Source organism: Scyliorhinus torazame, chromosome 15, assembly GCF_047496885.1.
Source record: "Scyliorhinus torazame isolate Kashiwa2021f chromosome 15, sScyTor2.1, whole genome shotgun sequence".
Taxonomy (NCBI): Eukaryota; Metazoa; Chordata; class Chondrichthyes; order Carcharhiniformes; family Scyliorhinidae; genus Scyliorhinus; species Scyliorhinus torazame.
Genome location: NC_092721.1, coordinates 6717263 through 6731737, shown reverse-complemented (window position 1 = coordinate 6731737; position 14475 = coordinate 6717263). Strand labels below are relative to the sequence as shown.

The following is a 14475-nucleotide window of genomic DNA, read 5'->3' as shown; positions in this document are numbered from 1 at the left end:
TAGAGGCTCCTTCATTAAATGTTTTTAAGATAAAGATAGATCATTTTTTGAAGAATAAAGGGATTAAGGGTTATGGTGTTCGGGCCGGAAAGTGGAGCTGAGTCCACAAAAGATCAGCCATGATCTCATTGAATGGTGCAACAGGCTCGAGGGGCCAGATGGCCTACTCCTGCTCCTAGTTCTTATGTTCTTATGTTCTAAGTAATCCCTCTTCAGGGGCCTCTGCGTATCTCCTGTCCACTCTTAAAATCTCCCCCACTAACCTCTCCCTTTCCATGCCCTCTATCTTCTCCCTATGAGCCCTGATGGAGATTAGCTCTCCCCTGATCACCGCCTTCAGCGCCTCCCATACCACCCCCACTTGCACCTCCCCGTTGTCGTTGGCCTCCAAGTAGCTTTCGATACACCCCCTCACCCTCCCACACACCGCCTCATCTGCGAGCAGTCCCACATCCAACCGCCACAGCGGGCGTTGGTCCCTCTCCTCTCCCAACTCCAGTTCCACCCAGTGCGGGACGTGATCTGAAATGGCTATGGCTGAATACTCCGTTCCCTCCACTTTCGGGATCAGCGCCCTGCCCAGAACAAAAAAATCTATCCGGGTGTAGGCTTTGTGCACGCGGGAGGAAAAACAAAATTCCCTGGCCTGCGGCCTGGCAAATCTCCACGAGTCCACTCCCCCCAACTGATCCATAAACCCCCTAAGCACCTTGGCCGCCGCCGGCCTCTTCCCCGTCCTAGATCTGGAGCGATCCAGTGCTGGGTCCAACACCGTGTTGAAATCCCCACCCATTATCAAGCTTCCTACCTCCAGGTCCGGAATGCGCCCCAACATGCGCTTCATGAATCCTGCATCATCCCAGTTCGGGGCGTATACATTTACCAACACCACCCACGTCCCCTGCAACTTACCGCTCACCATTACATATCGCCCTCCATTGTCCACTACGATATTCTTGGCCTCAAACGACACCCGCTTCCCCACCAATATTGCCACCCCTCTGTTCTTCGCATCCAGCCCCGAATGGAATACCTGTCCTACCCATCCCTTTCTTAACCTGACCTGATCCGCCACCTTCAAATGTGTCTCCTGGAGCATGACCACGTCTGCCTTCAGTCCCTTCAAGTGCGCGAACACTCGGGCCCTCTTCACCGGCCCGTTCAGTCCCCTCACATTCCACGTTATCAGCCGGATTGGAGGGGCTCTCACCCCCCCCCCACCCCGCCGCCGACTAGCCATCTTCTTTTCTAGGACAGTCCCGCGTCCGCACCGCCCTCACCCTCCAGTCCCCCAGACGGGAGACCCCCGCCCCGACCACCTTCTGTGTCCCATTCCCCTTCGGCCAGTGCAGCAGCAACCCTACCCCCCCCCCGCTAGACCCATGTCTAGCTCTTTTGCTCCCCCCCCATAGCACTCCCGTAAGTCAGCTGACTCCTGCTGACCCCGGCTTCCCCCGCCGTCCCATTGACCCCCCCCCCGTGTGGGAATCTCCCAATCAGTGTGCGCTCCTCCATTCCCCCCCCCCTCCGTTCTTCCCTAGTGCGGGAAAAAGCCCGCGCTTTCCTAAGCCTGCCCCGCCCCCTCTGGCGCAGATCCTGTCGCGGCCTTGTCTCCTTTCCCCCATCCCCGAGCCTCCCCTCCCTCCAGCACCGGCGCCCACCGTCTCGTACGGTCTTCTCACCCGGTCCCTTTCCCCATCCCTCCCCCAGCCTGTGGAACATTTCCTGCGCGTGATTAACACCCTATGTACAACAAACATCAAACATCCCCCCCCACCCTCACAAACCCTCAGTTTGAGTCCAACTTTTCAGTTTGAATAAAGGTCCAAGCCTCCTCCTGCATTTCAAAATAGTGATGTTGATCCTTGAGTGTGACCCACAGTCGCGCTGGCTGCAGCATTCCGAATCTCACTCCTTTCCGATGCAGCACCGCCTTGGCCCGGTTGAAACCGGCTCTCCTCTTTGCTACCTCTGTGCTCCAGTCCGGGTATATTCGGATCTCCGCATTCTCCCAGCTGCTGCTCCGCTCTTTCTTGGCCCATTTCAGGACCCTCTCTCTGTCCGTGAAATGGTGAAACCTCACCACCATTGCCCTTGGCGGCTCATTTGCCTTGGGCCTCCTCGCCAGCACCCGGTGTGCCCCGTCCAGCTCCAAAGGTCTCGAAGGGGCCTACACGCCCATCATCGGCTTGAGCATCGTGCTCGCATATGCCCCGGCATCGGCCCCCTTCACTCCTTCAGGGAGACCCAGGATCCGAAGATTCTTTCTCCTCGACCTGTTCTCCAGGTCTTCGAGTCTTCCCGCCCACCTCTTGTGTAGCGCCTCGTGCTGCTCCACTCTCACCGCCAGGCCCAAGAGCTCATCCTCGTTCTCATTAACTTTTTTCTGCACCTCCTGGATCTTTACCTCGTGGGCCTTCTGGGTCATCCCTAATCCTTCAATCGCCGACAGCATAGGCGCCAGCATCTCCTTCCGCAGCTCCTCAAAACAGCGCTTGATAAACTCTTGCAGCTCCAGCCCACCTTCCACTTTATCTCCGGCCGCCGCCATTTTGTTTTTCTTCCCTCGCTTCTCCCGCTGCTCCAACGCCGTTTTTTTGGCCGTTTTGCTTCTTGTCCGATCCATAAACGGTGAAGGGGGACCTCACTCTCCCCTTCCCACAAGGAACGTCTTCAAAAAATTCCCGTTGGGGCTCTTCTAGAGAGCCCGAACGTCCGTGATCGCGGGAGCTGCCGAATCGTGCGGCTTAGCTCCGCATCGCCGCAACCGGAAGTCCCATATGTCTTCTTAATCACCTTGGCCACCTGTGTTGCCACTTGTAGGGAACTGTGGACCTGCACGCCCAGATCCCTCTGTATGTTGATGTTCCTGAGGGTTTTGCCATTTACAGTGTAATTCATACCGAGATTTGATCCTCCAAAATGCATCACCTCGCATTTGTCCGAATTAACTCACATCTGCCATTTCTGTGCCCAAGTCTCCAATCTAATGATAATTAATAATCTTTATTATTGTCACAAGTGGGCTTACATTAACACTACAATGAAGTTACTGTGGAAAGCCCCTAGTCGCCACACTCCGGCGGCTGTTCGGGTACACAGAGGGAGAATTCAGAATGTCCAATTTACCTGACAACACGTCTTTTGGGACTTGTGGGAGTAAACCGGAGCATCCGGAGGAAACCCACGCAGACACGGGGAGAACGTGCAGACTCCGCACAGACAGTGACCCAAGCCGGGAATTGAACTTGGGACCCTGTACTCATCGTGGCCTTAACCCCACCGTCCTGCCCGTTCTCCATAACCCTTCAACCAATTAAAAAATCTGTCTAACTCAGTGTTCCCAGCATCCACCACACTCTGGGGGAGCGAATTCCACAGATTCACAACCCTTTGGGAGAAGTAGTTTCTCCTCAAACCTGTTTTAAATTTAGTTCTAGAAATGAACTGGGCTCATGTGGCGATTCCCGGCTGGTGTGTGCACAGAGAGGTTCCGTGCCTGTCTGGAATTGTAGTTCCCAAACTTGAGACTCCAAGCTCAGCTTGGTAAATATCAGAGTTTGTTACACAAAAGCCACAACGATGTACACGTCCTCTTCACTGGAGATGGGAGCAGTGTGAGCTGAGTTATGGCCGAGCTGATCTTTAACCTTGTACCTTCCCCCTCAGGGTAAATCTTTGTCCCACATTCACAGGCCCTCCTGTGTGTGTCTCTTCCCAATTTCCATGCCCAGTTCCGAGGCGAGTTTCTGCTCTGGGCGACCCTGTACCCAGACCATTAAAATTAACCTCATAGTGTTTACAGAATGTCCATCACAAAAACAGGCCACTCTGCCCGTCCAGCCAATGCTGATGTTTAAACCTGCTCCCATCTCCTAGGATAAAAGCAAAATATTGCTAATGCTGGAAATCTGAAATTAAAAAGTGGAAATGCTGGAAAAACCCGGGACTGTGCAGAGAGAAACATTTCATGTCCAAAATGACGGCGACTTATTTTTCTTCCTCCCACTCTCTCTTCATCCCACCCGATCAGCAGATCCTTCTGTTCCTCTCACCCTCATGCTATCGATATGTTTAAACATATCGATTGCGTTCACCTCAACCACTCCCTGTGGGAGCAAGCTCCACATTCTCACCACTCTCTAGATACGGACGTTTCTCCTGAATTCCCCATCGGATTTATTTGTGAGTATCTTACGATGACAGCTTCCAGTTCTGGTCGCTCCCACAAGTGGAAACATCTTCCCTACGTCAATTTAACCCCTTTGTAATTTCAAAGATCTCTACATGGTCATCCCTCAATCTCCGCTTTTCTCAATGAAGTCTGTTCAAAATGTCCCGATTGTTAATCTCTCAGTTCTGGTATCATCTTTATAAATCATTTTGGCAGCCTCCCCGGATCCTCTGTATCCTTGTTTTGATACAGAGACCAGAACGGTACACAGCTCTCCTAAGTGTGTCCTAACAAGGTGAATTGAACCCTGCTTTGCATTCTGTGGAAGATATGAACCGTGGTTAAAAAGATTTCTCTGAATGCTGGCCCAGTGGGAGAGAAATGGTCCGATTCCAATTAAGTAACTAATGATTCTTTGAAACAACTTGGACACAGTGCGGTCGGTGAAAGGAGAGGGCGGAGAGATCCTTTCACAATAAAAGCCGAGCTACTCACATTGTGAGAATCCCAGAATTGCACAAACTATGGCCGATGGAACGGACACTGGAGGCAACAGGTTACATTCTACCAGAAAGTAATGTGATCAATAGAACTGTTTCCTATTTTTGTTTATGTTTTTTTCCAAACAGAAACGTTCAAGGATCAGGGTTGTTTAGGCAGCACAGATTGAAGATCTGCAGACAAAATCCTGTAGTCACCGAATCCCCATCCACACTCCCCACCAGCTGGTCAATATCCCGGGGATTTGCCACTTTGATATCGAGCAATTAGTGCTCCTATTTACTAACAATCGTTTCCCTTTGCCGGTGTGGCTTAGTCAGCATCAATCACCCTCACACAGAAACCTAATGTTCCAGTGCAGGACTGAGGGAGCACTGCACTGTCAGAGGGTCAGTACTGAGGGAGTGCTGCACTGTCAGAGGGTCAGTACTGAGGGAGTGCCGCACTGTCACAGGGTCAGTACTGAGGGAGTGCCGCACTGCGAGAGGGTCAGTACTGAGGGAGTGCCGCACTGTCAGAGGATCAGTACTGAGGGAGTGCTGCACTGTCAGAGGGTCAGTACTGAGGGAGTGCCGCACTGAGGGAGTGCTGCACTGTCAGAGGGTCAGTACTGAGGGAGTGCTGCACTGTCAGAGGGTCAGTACTGAGGGAGTGCCGCACTGTGAGAGGGTCAGTACTGAGGGAGTGCCGCACTGTCACAGGGTCAGTACTGAGGGAGTGCTGCACTGTCAGAGGGTCAGTACTGAGGGAGCGCCGCACTGACAGAGGGTCAGTACTGAGGGAGTACCGCACTGTCAGAGGGTCAGTACTGAGGTAGTGCCACACTGTCAGAGGGTCAGTACTGAGGGCGTGCTGCATTATCAGGGGGTCAGTGCTGAGGGAGTGCCGCACTGTCAGAGGGTCAGTACTGAGGGAGTGCCGCACTGTGAGAGGGTCAGTACTGAGGGAGTGCCACACTGTCAGAGGGTCAGTACTGAGGGAGTGCTGCACTGTGAGAGGGTCAGTACTGAGGGAGCGCCGCACTGACAGAGGGTCAGTATTGAGGGACTGAGGGAGTACCGCACTGTCAGAGGGTCAGTACTGAGGGAGTGCCGCACTGTCAGAGGGTCAGTACTGAGGGAGTGCTGCATTATCAGAGGGTCAGTACTGAGGGAGTGCAGCACTGTCAGAGGGTCACGACTGAGGGAGTGCTGCACTGTCAGAGGGTCAGTACTGAGGGAGTGCCACACTGTCAGAGGGTCAGGACTGAGGGAGCGCTGCACTGTCAGAGGGTCAGTACTGAGGGAGTACTGCACTGTCAGAGAGTCAGTACTGAGGGAGTACCGCACTGTCAGAGGGTCAGTACTGAGGGAGTGCCGCACTGTCAGAGGGTCAGTACTGAGGGAGTTCTGCATTATCAGAGGGTCAGTACTGAGGGAGTGCAGCACTGTCAGAGGGTCACGACTGAGGGAGTGCTGCACTGTCAGAGGGTTACGACTGAGGGAGTGCTGCACTGTCAGAGGGTCAGTACTGAGGGAGTGCCACACTGTCAGAGGGTCAGGACTGAGAGAGTGCTCCACTGTCAGAGGGTCAGTGCTGAGGGAGTGCTGCACTATCAGAGGGTCAGTACTGAGGGAGTGCTGCACTGTCAGAGGGTTACGACTGAGGGAGTGCTGCACTGTCAGAGGGTCAGTACTGAGGGAGTGCTGCACTGTCAGAGGGTCACGACTGAGGGAGTGCTGCACTGTCAGAGGGTCAGTACTGAGGGTGTGCTGCACTGTCAGAGGGTCAGTACTGAGGGAGTGCTGCACTGTCAGAGGGTCAGTACTGAGGGAGTGCCGCACTGTCGGAGTGTCAGTACTGAGGGAGTGCCGCACTGTCAGAGGGTCAGTACTGAGGGAGTGCCGCACTGTCAGAGGGTCAGTACTGAGGGAGTGCCGCACTGTCAGAGGGTCAGTACTGAGGGAGCGCTGCACTGTCAGAGGGTCAGTACTGAGGGAGTGCCGCACTGTCAGAGGGTCAGTACTGAGGGAGTGCCGCACTGTCAGAGGGTCAGTACTGAGGGAGTGCTGCACTGTCAGAGGGTCAGTACTGAGGGAGTGCTGCACTGTCAGAGTGTCAGTACTGAGGGAGTGCTGCACTGTCAGAGGGTCAGTACTGAGGGAGTGCTGCACTGTCAGAGGGTCAGTACTGAGGGAGTGCCGCACTGTCAGCTCGCCCCACAACCCAAAGATGTGCAGGGCAGGTGGATTGGCCACGCTAAAGTGCCCCTTAATTGGTAAAAAAAAAAAAGAATTGATTTTAAAAATGTGTTCCCTAATTCTAGTCCCGGGGAAATATCCTCCCAGCATCCACTCTGCCAATTCCCCTCAGGATCTGGATTGTTTCAATGAATCAAATCTCATTGTTCGAAACTCCGATAGCTCGAGGCCCGAGGGCCAAAGTGTTCACCTTCTTCATCAGATAAACACGTCATCCCAGCAATGAATCGAGTCTTTAACTTGGGTTTTTGAGAGTGTGTTTACAAAATAGATTGGGGACATTAAATGGTTCAGGGCGATGTTTTTTAATGAATCGTGTATCTCTGAATGTTTTTCCCTGAATTGCACGAGACTCGGGTTTTAAATGCTCTGTTTAGCCCTCGTGTGAAATCTGCTTTTGTCGTCAATACAATAACCCAGGGGTGCGGAGTTTGAATGAGAATCCCGGGAGATGTGGGCTCAAATCCTGAGCTGTGAAATTCAATTCAGCAAATGTGTGAGTGTGCCGAATGGTCGCTGCGGTATGTGAGCCTGAATGTTTGTTTTGTGTTGGCGTCAGTTCCCCGACTGGTTGATCCTTTTGGGGAGGGAAGCTGACCTCTCTGACCCGGCCTCCACTGGATTCTAGTCCACTCTGGTTCACTCTCTGTGCTGGCCTTAGTGCTTCCTGATGGGCAATGAAGATGGGCCTTGCGTGTGTCACTCACACCCTCAGGACAAGTTTAAACAGCAGATTGTTTTGAGATGTTGAATTATATTCATTGCAAAATATAGTCTGGGGTCCCCAAACTGTCAACATGGTCTTGACTGACATCCCCTTCACCAAGACGTTGAATCATAGAAAGCCTACAGTGCAGAAGGAGACTATTCAGTCCATTGAGCCTGCACCAACCCTCCGAGAGAGCCCCCTAACCTAGGCCCAATCTCCCGCTCTATCCCCATGATCCCATTTAACCTTTTTGGACACAAGGGACACGTAATCAAGGCCAATCCACCTAACCTGCACATCTGTGGGAGGAAACCGGAGCACCCGGAGGAAACCCACGCAGACACGGGGAGAAAGTGCAGATTCCGCACAGACAGTGACCCGAGGCCGGAATCGAACTCGCGGCCCCTGGCGCTGTGAGGCAGCAGCGCTAACCACCGTGCCAACTCAAACCACAGCATTTTTGCAAATTAACGTTGGGATGTAAATTATCTGTCACCAGCTGGGGTTCATCACTGAGAGAGGCTTGTTGGGAAATGTTGGAACTGTTACTAATCTTGGGCAAGAAAATAAAATGCTTTGAAATATTTGCTGAGGATTAGGCCCAGTGGGTTCAAAGCATTTTAAGAACTGGTTTGAGTTATGACTTCCTCAGATGGAGATAAAATCAACACAGAACCTTAATCAGGTCACATCACAAACTGCACCACATTGCGTCAGAGAAAACCCATCTCTCTCCTTGTTTTTAACCTCATTAACCCCTGAAGCTCTGGACTAAAACTGACTCTCTCTCCAGATGAACCCTCGGTTAGACGGGTGCATGCGGAGGTGGAGCTGGATGAATCAAGGTTCTGCTGGAATTGAGGATGTTATTCAGAATATAAATACCAAACAGTGCTATCAGAACATAGAGAGGGGCTCCTACTTCCCCGGCAGGGGATACGCGATGTTCCCATTCAGCTACAGTAAGTGGCACGACTAACGCTTTCATTTCAGTGACGTTTCTTCCAATGACGAATCTGAAGCAGCGGGAGCACAGATTTTAAAAACTGGGCCAGAGATCATCACACGTGATTTTGGAAATAATTGATTGTTTTTCTTTTGGGCTTTGGGTTGTCCTCAGGATGTGAAAGGTGCCATTTAAATGTAGATTATTTTTGTTATGAACTTTTAAACATTCGATTGACCAGAAGAACGGGAAACAATTCCAATTCTTGATCCGTGCTCCCATTTACCAGGATCTCTGAAAATTTGCTACAAAAAACATTTTTCTTTAAAATGACTGAATGTTACAGGAGATATTGGAGACACTTTGTTCGATGAAATAAGGTGAAACAGTTTGCACTGGCGGGGGGTGGTGGTGGTGGGGGTGGGGGGGGGGGGGGGGTGGGGGGGTTGGTGCTAGAGGGACACAGATTAGAGGCAATTAAAGGCAATGGACCTGGGGGGAGGGTGGAAATGAGGAGAGTTATTTTACACAGCAAATCGTTTTAACCTGGGTTTAAAATGTAGACGGGAGCAGATTAAAAAAAAAAAAATTTAGAGTACCCAATTAATTCTTTCCAATTAAGGGGCAATTTAGTGTGGCCAATCCACCTCCCCTGCACATCTTTGGGTTGTGGGGGTGAAACTCACGCTGACACGGGGAGAATGTGCAAACTCCACACGGACTTTGGGCGAGATTCTCTACTCCCGCGCCGGTTGGGAGAATTGCCTCGGCCGCCAAAATTTCCCGGGACGCTGGTCCGACGCCCTCCCGCGATTCTCCCAAGCGGCGGGAACGGCCCGGTCGAGTTCCGCGGGCCGCAGGCCGGAGAATCGCCGGAGACACCCAAAATGGCGATTCTCCGGCACCCCCGCTATTCTGAGGCCCGGATGGGCCGAGCGGCCAGGCCAAAACGGCGGGTTCCCCCCCTGGCGCCGTCCACACCTGGTCGCTGCCGTCGTGAACGGTGCGTGAACGCTGGGGGGGGGCGGCCTGCGGGGGTGCGAGGGGGGATCCTGCACCGGGGGGTACCTCAAATGTGGGATGGCCCGCGATCGGTGCCCACCGATCGTCGGGCCGTCCTCTCTGAAGGAGGACCTCCTTCCTTCCGCGGCCCCGCAAGATCCGTCCGCCATCTTCTTGCGATGCGGATTTAGAGAGGACGGCAACCACGCATGCGCGGATGACGCCCGTTATGCGGCGCCGGCTCAGTCATCTATGCGGCGCCGCCTTTACGCGGGCGACAAGGCCTGGCGCGTGTAGATGACGCGGCCCCGATCCTGGCCCATTGTCAGGGCCTGAATCGGTCGGGGCCGGGGCCGTTTTGCGCCGTCTTGAACCTCGACGGCGCGGCCGCTTCGGCGCGGCCACTTCGGCGCGGGGGTGGAGAATCCCGCCCAGTGACCCAGAGCCGGGATCGAACCCGGGACCTCGGCGCCGTGAGGCTGCAGGGCTAACCCACCGTGCTGCCCCGGCGGGAGCAGAGTCAACCATAACTTTGAAAAGAAACTGAAGTTTGTAAATCAAAACAAATCCTCTGCTCTTTCTAAACGAGTGCCTCCTTGTTGCTGACTTTTTCAGATAAAATAGAAGACGCTGCTGGAGGTTGGAAGATTAAGTTAAATCTCTACATCCGCCCATCGAAAGATACGGGTGTGTTGTTTGCGTTAGTCAGTGGAGAGAAGGTTCCTTTCTCACTTGCCTTAACTAACTCCAAACCAACAGTCACAACACAGGTAATTTCCTTCAGTCGAGCACTGGTCTTAATAACTGTTAAATATCCAGAATAAAGCTACACGTAAAATTGGACATGAAACTCAGCTGTTTTCCTCAAGTCCTTCAGGGAGGGGAATCTGCCCTGATTAACATTCTGCGTCCAGCTGTGGCTCCAGTTAATATCAATGTGACTGAATATTAACTGCCCTCTGACACGGCACAACGGACCCACCCACGCACTGGCATCTAAATGTTCCTCACGTTTGGAGGAGGTCGCACCAACATTCTCCCTCAGCAGAGAGGGGTGGGCAATAATTATCAACCTTGTCAGTGATGTACAGAGACAGAATCAAACCAGCAAGAAAGATCCAATTCTCAACAGGAGACTCTCCTGCCACTGAGCCAAACGGTTGTGGCTTCAATCCCCACTCCCAAATACTTCAGCACAAAATCTAGCACAGTAAGAAGTCTGACAGCACCAGGTTAAATGCCAACTGGTTTGTTTCGAATCACTAGCTTTCGGAGCACAGCTCGTTCCTCAGGTGAATGAGGAATTCACCTGAGCAAGGAGCTGCGCTCCGAAAGCTAGTGATTCCAGCTTCCAGTTTCCCCTCTGTAAATCTGCTCGATCACCGAATCTCCCCGTCACGCAGGTTTGGGAGGGGTCATAGGATGTCCCAAGCAGAATTGGGGGGATATCCGATCATTGGTAAGGGTCTCGAACCAGCTCTTTGATAGGATTACTGATATGAAAGGTCCGGACCCCATGACCATTGACACCCCGTGGCCCAGTGTGTCAGTCTCTGGAGCAGCACGTTTATGGTGCATCCTGCCACCTTGATCTGCTCACCATTCGCTCCCTCTTTCCTCTGACTACCCTCCTCACCCCTCACTCATCACTCTCTCGCTGTTTGAACATCTGCTCAGTCACTCGTTCTCCAACCTCTATTTACTCATTCTTCATTGTCAGTGGAACTCATTAAAAAAAATATTTAGAGCGCCCAATTATATTTTTCCAATTAAGGGGCAATTTAGCGTGGCCAATCCACGTACCCTGCACATCTTTGGGTTGTGGGGGTGAGACCCACGCAGACACGGGGCAAACTCCCCACAGGCAGTGACCCAGGGCTGGGATTCGAACCCGGGTCATCGGCACCGTGAGGCAGCAGTGCTAACCACTGCGCCACTGAGCTCACTTGTGTTGTTTAGGCCGAGAGAAGTCACATTTCCTAACCTTTGAATTTATATTTTTATTCCTGAATAGGATTTAATTCTGGCTGTGGAGAACCAGACTGTGTCCCGGACTGAAGGAGTAAACCTGTGTGATGGAGAACGCCACTCCGTACATCTCACTGTAACAGCTAAAGATATCCTGTGGAAAGTGGATGGGGTTACTCGTGGGGACCACTTGAGCAGCTCGGGATTGAGAAACCAACTGGCCATTCTGGACCAGGCCATGGGAGAGACTATCACCACAACCCTGGGAGGGTTGCCAGGTAACAGATTGGCAGCGAATTGGAATGCGCTCTGATCATCCACCAGGGGGCACATTTCCCCTGTTTCCAATGGGGCCTCACACAACAAAACAGAAACAAATTTGCCCCTCTGGCTGGGGGGGGGGGTCTGGAACATGGGGTCACTGTCGCACGATAATGGGTCAGCCATTTCAAACTGAGATGAGAGGCATTCAGACAGCTGTGAATCTTTGGAATTGTTTATCCTGGAGGGTTACTGATAGTCAACGGCTGTGTATATTCAAGACTGAGATTACCAGACGCTTGGGGTCTCAGTGAATCAAAGGACATGGACAGGAGCGGGCAGTTCAGGTGGGAGATCTGCCGTGATTAAATGTAATAATGGAACCGTTTGGAGGGGCTGAATGGCTCCTCCTGAGAACAGGGCACCAACAATGTAGTCATCACACCACCCGGGGCTGTGCCTCACCCGTGACACAGAATCTGAGTCAACACTCACTCCAGAGTGCTAACACTGTCAGACATCTCAACATACTTACTGATTTCAATGCACTGGGTGATTAGACATCAGACAGGAGTGGTTTTCTATTCATTCATTGGATGTGGGTACTGCTGACAAGACCAACATTTAGTGCCCATCCCTAAAGGTGGTGATGAGCCGCCTTCTTGAACCGCGGCAGTCCCTGTGGTGTAGGTACACCCACTGTGCTGTTAGCGAGGGAGTTCCAGGATTTTGACTCCGTCACCATGAGGGCGATATATTTCCAAGTGCGGCGTGGTACCACAGTGGTTAGCATTGCTGCCTCACAGAGGCAGGGACAGGCTTTGGGGGGTCAGGAGGTGAGTTACTCTCCGCAGGATTCCCAGCCTTTGACCTGCCCTGGTAGCCACAGTATTAATGTGGCTGGGTCCAGTTCAGTTTCTGATCAATGGTAACCCCCAGGATGTTGACTGTGGGGATTCAGCGATGGTGACGCCATCGAATGTCAAGGGGCGATGATTAAATTCTCACTTATTGAAGATGGTCATTGAAGATGACACGAATGGAACTTGCCACTTGTCAGCCCCGAGCCTGGATATTGTCCGGGTCTTGCTGCATTTGGACAGGGACTGCTTCAGTATCTGAGGAGTTGCGAATGGTGCTGAACATTGTGCAGTCATCCGCAAACATCCCCACTCCTGACCTTCTGATGGAAGGGAGGTCATTGATGAAGCAGCTGAAGATGGTTGGGCCGAGGACACGACCCTGAGGAACTCCTGCAGTGATGTCCTGGAGCTGAGATGATTGACCTCCAACCTCCACAACCATCTTCCTTTGTGCCGGGTATGACTCCAGCCAGCGGAGAGTTTCCCCCTGATTCCCATTGACTCCAGTTTAGCTCGGGCTCCTTGATGCCTTTGGTAACTTGAGGAAGCCAGTGGTAAGAGAACAGAGGTTTATTTAACTATTTACAGTATTCTGCAGCAACTTGTTGCCAACACAATCCTTGCTGGGAGAACTCACCATCCCAGACCCTGCTTTGGGCCGGTCTTTAGATTGGTTCATAAGGAGCCCCAGGTGGGTGTCCTCTGCCCCCTATCTGGGGAGCTCCAAAGGGGAGATCAATGATGGTTTCCCCGTGGTCCTCATCTGTAGCTGCTCTCGGTTGGCGGCTGTATCACCTTACCGACCGTCCATTCCTGGCCGACTCCGCAGAGTTACTGCCGGGTCTTCAGTCCTGGCCACACTGTCCTCCACTGGTACGGGTTCTTCTGAGATTGTTCTTGGATCGGGAGTCAGCCTCCTGCCGGTGGATCGGGCATTGTGACCCGGATGGCTGAGTGCCCAGGCTGTGTGGCAGCTCCTGGTACCCGGGGAGAGGGGGGGGGGGGGAATACTGCCGGTCGAGTGTCGCCAAGTGTGGGTTCCGCTTCTTCAGGTGATCCAGGTCCTTGCTTTGAACTTTCCCCTGGACCTGGACGTTATCTGATACCGGACCCGTTCTTTCTGCACTATCCCTGGGAGCCACATCGCTCCATCACCAAACACATCAGCATGGACTGCCAATTCTTCGCCAGTCAACGGTGTCCCGTTATCCGTCACCAGGATGTCTGGGATCCCAAAAGGCAGTAAAGGAACTCCGGAGCTTCTCTTTGGGGGTCCTGGACCTTGTGACGGTCATCCTGCACCCCTGCAGCTACTTTGTACAGGCATCCATGACCCCGAGGAACAGCGCACAGTCTGTGTGTCGGTGAACCCATGGCTATCCTGGCCATTCCCATGGATAAAGGGAGGCCCACATGTGGGAGTTTCTGATGCCCCTGGCACGCCGGGCAGCTGCACACGACCCTCTCAACGTCCCCATCAATGTCGGGCCACCAGACACAACCACAGGCCAACATTTTCACCTTCGACCCTCCCGCATGGCCACTTTGAACGTCCTATAGGGGGGGCAAGGTGTCCATGAGGCTAATCGCCTAATCCGCCACTGGTGGGGGCAGGGCGCACGCAGCCAATGGCAGGACGGCTGACGAGTCCTCATGGGCAATTTGTGTCCCCGGATGATGCTGGAACGAATATTGGTACACAGCGAGCGAGAGCGCCCAACGCTGGATCCTCGCCAATGTGATTGGTGGTATTCCTTTATCCCTCTCGGAAGAGGCTGAGCAGCAGAATGTGGTCTGTAACAATGAAAAAA

The 14475-nt window shown here is 52.8% G+C and overlaps 1 protein-coding gene across 1 annotated transcript in view; it reads left to right on the top strand.

Moving 5' to 3' along the window:
* Positions 1-14475, top strand: part of pros1 (protein S) — a 93981-nt gene that overhangs the window by 73852 nt on the left and 5654 nt on the right. The window contains exons 12-14 of the mRNA XM_072476015.1: positions 8418-8586; positions 10188-10342; positions 11587-11818. Of these exons, the coding sequence (XP_072332116.1) occupies positions 8418-8586; positions 10188-10342; positions 11587-11818 (556 nt within the window). The remainder of the gene's footprint in view (positions 1-8417; positions 8587-10187; positions 10343-11586; positions 11819-14475) is intronic.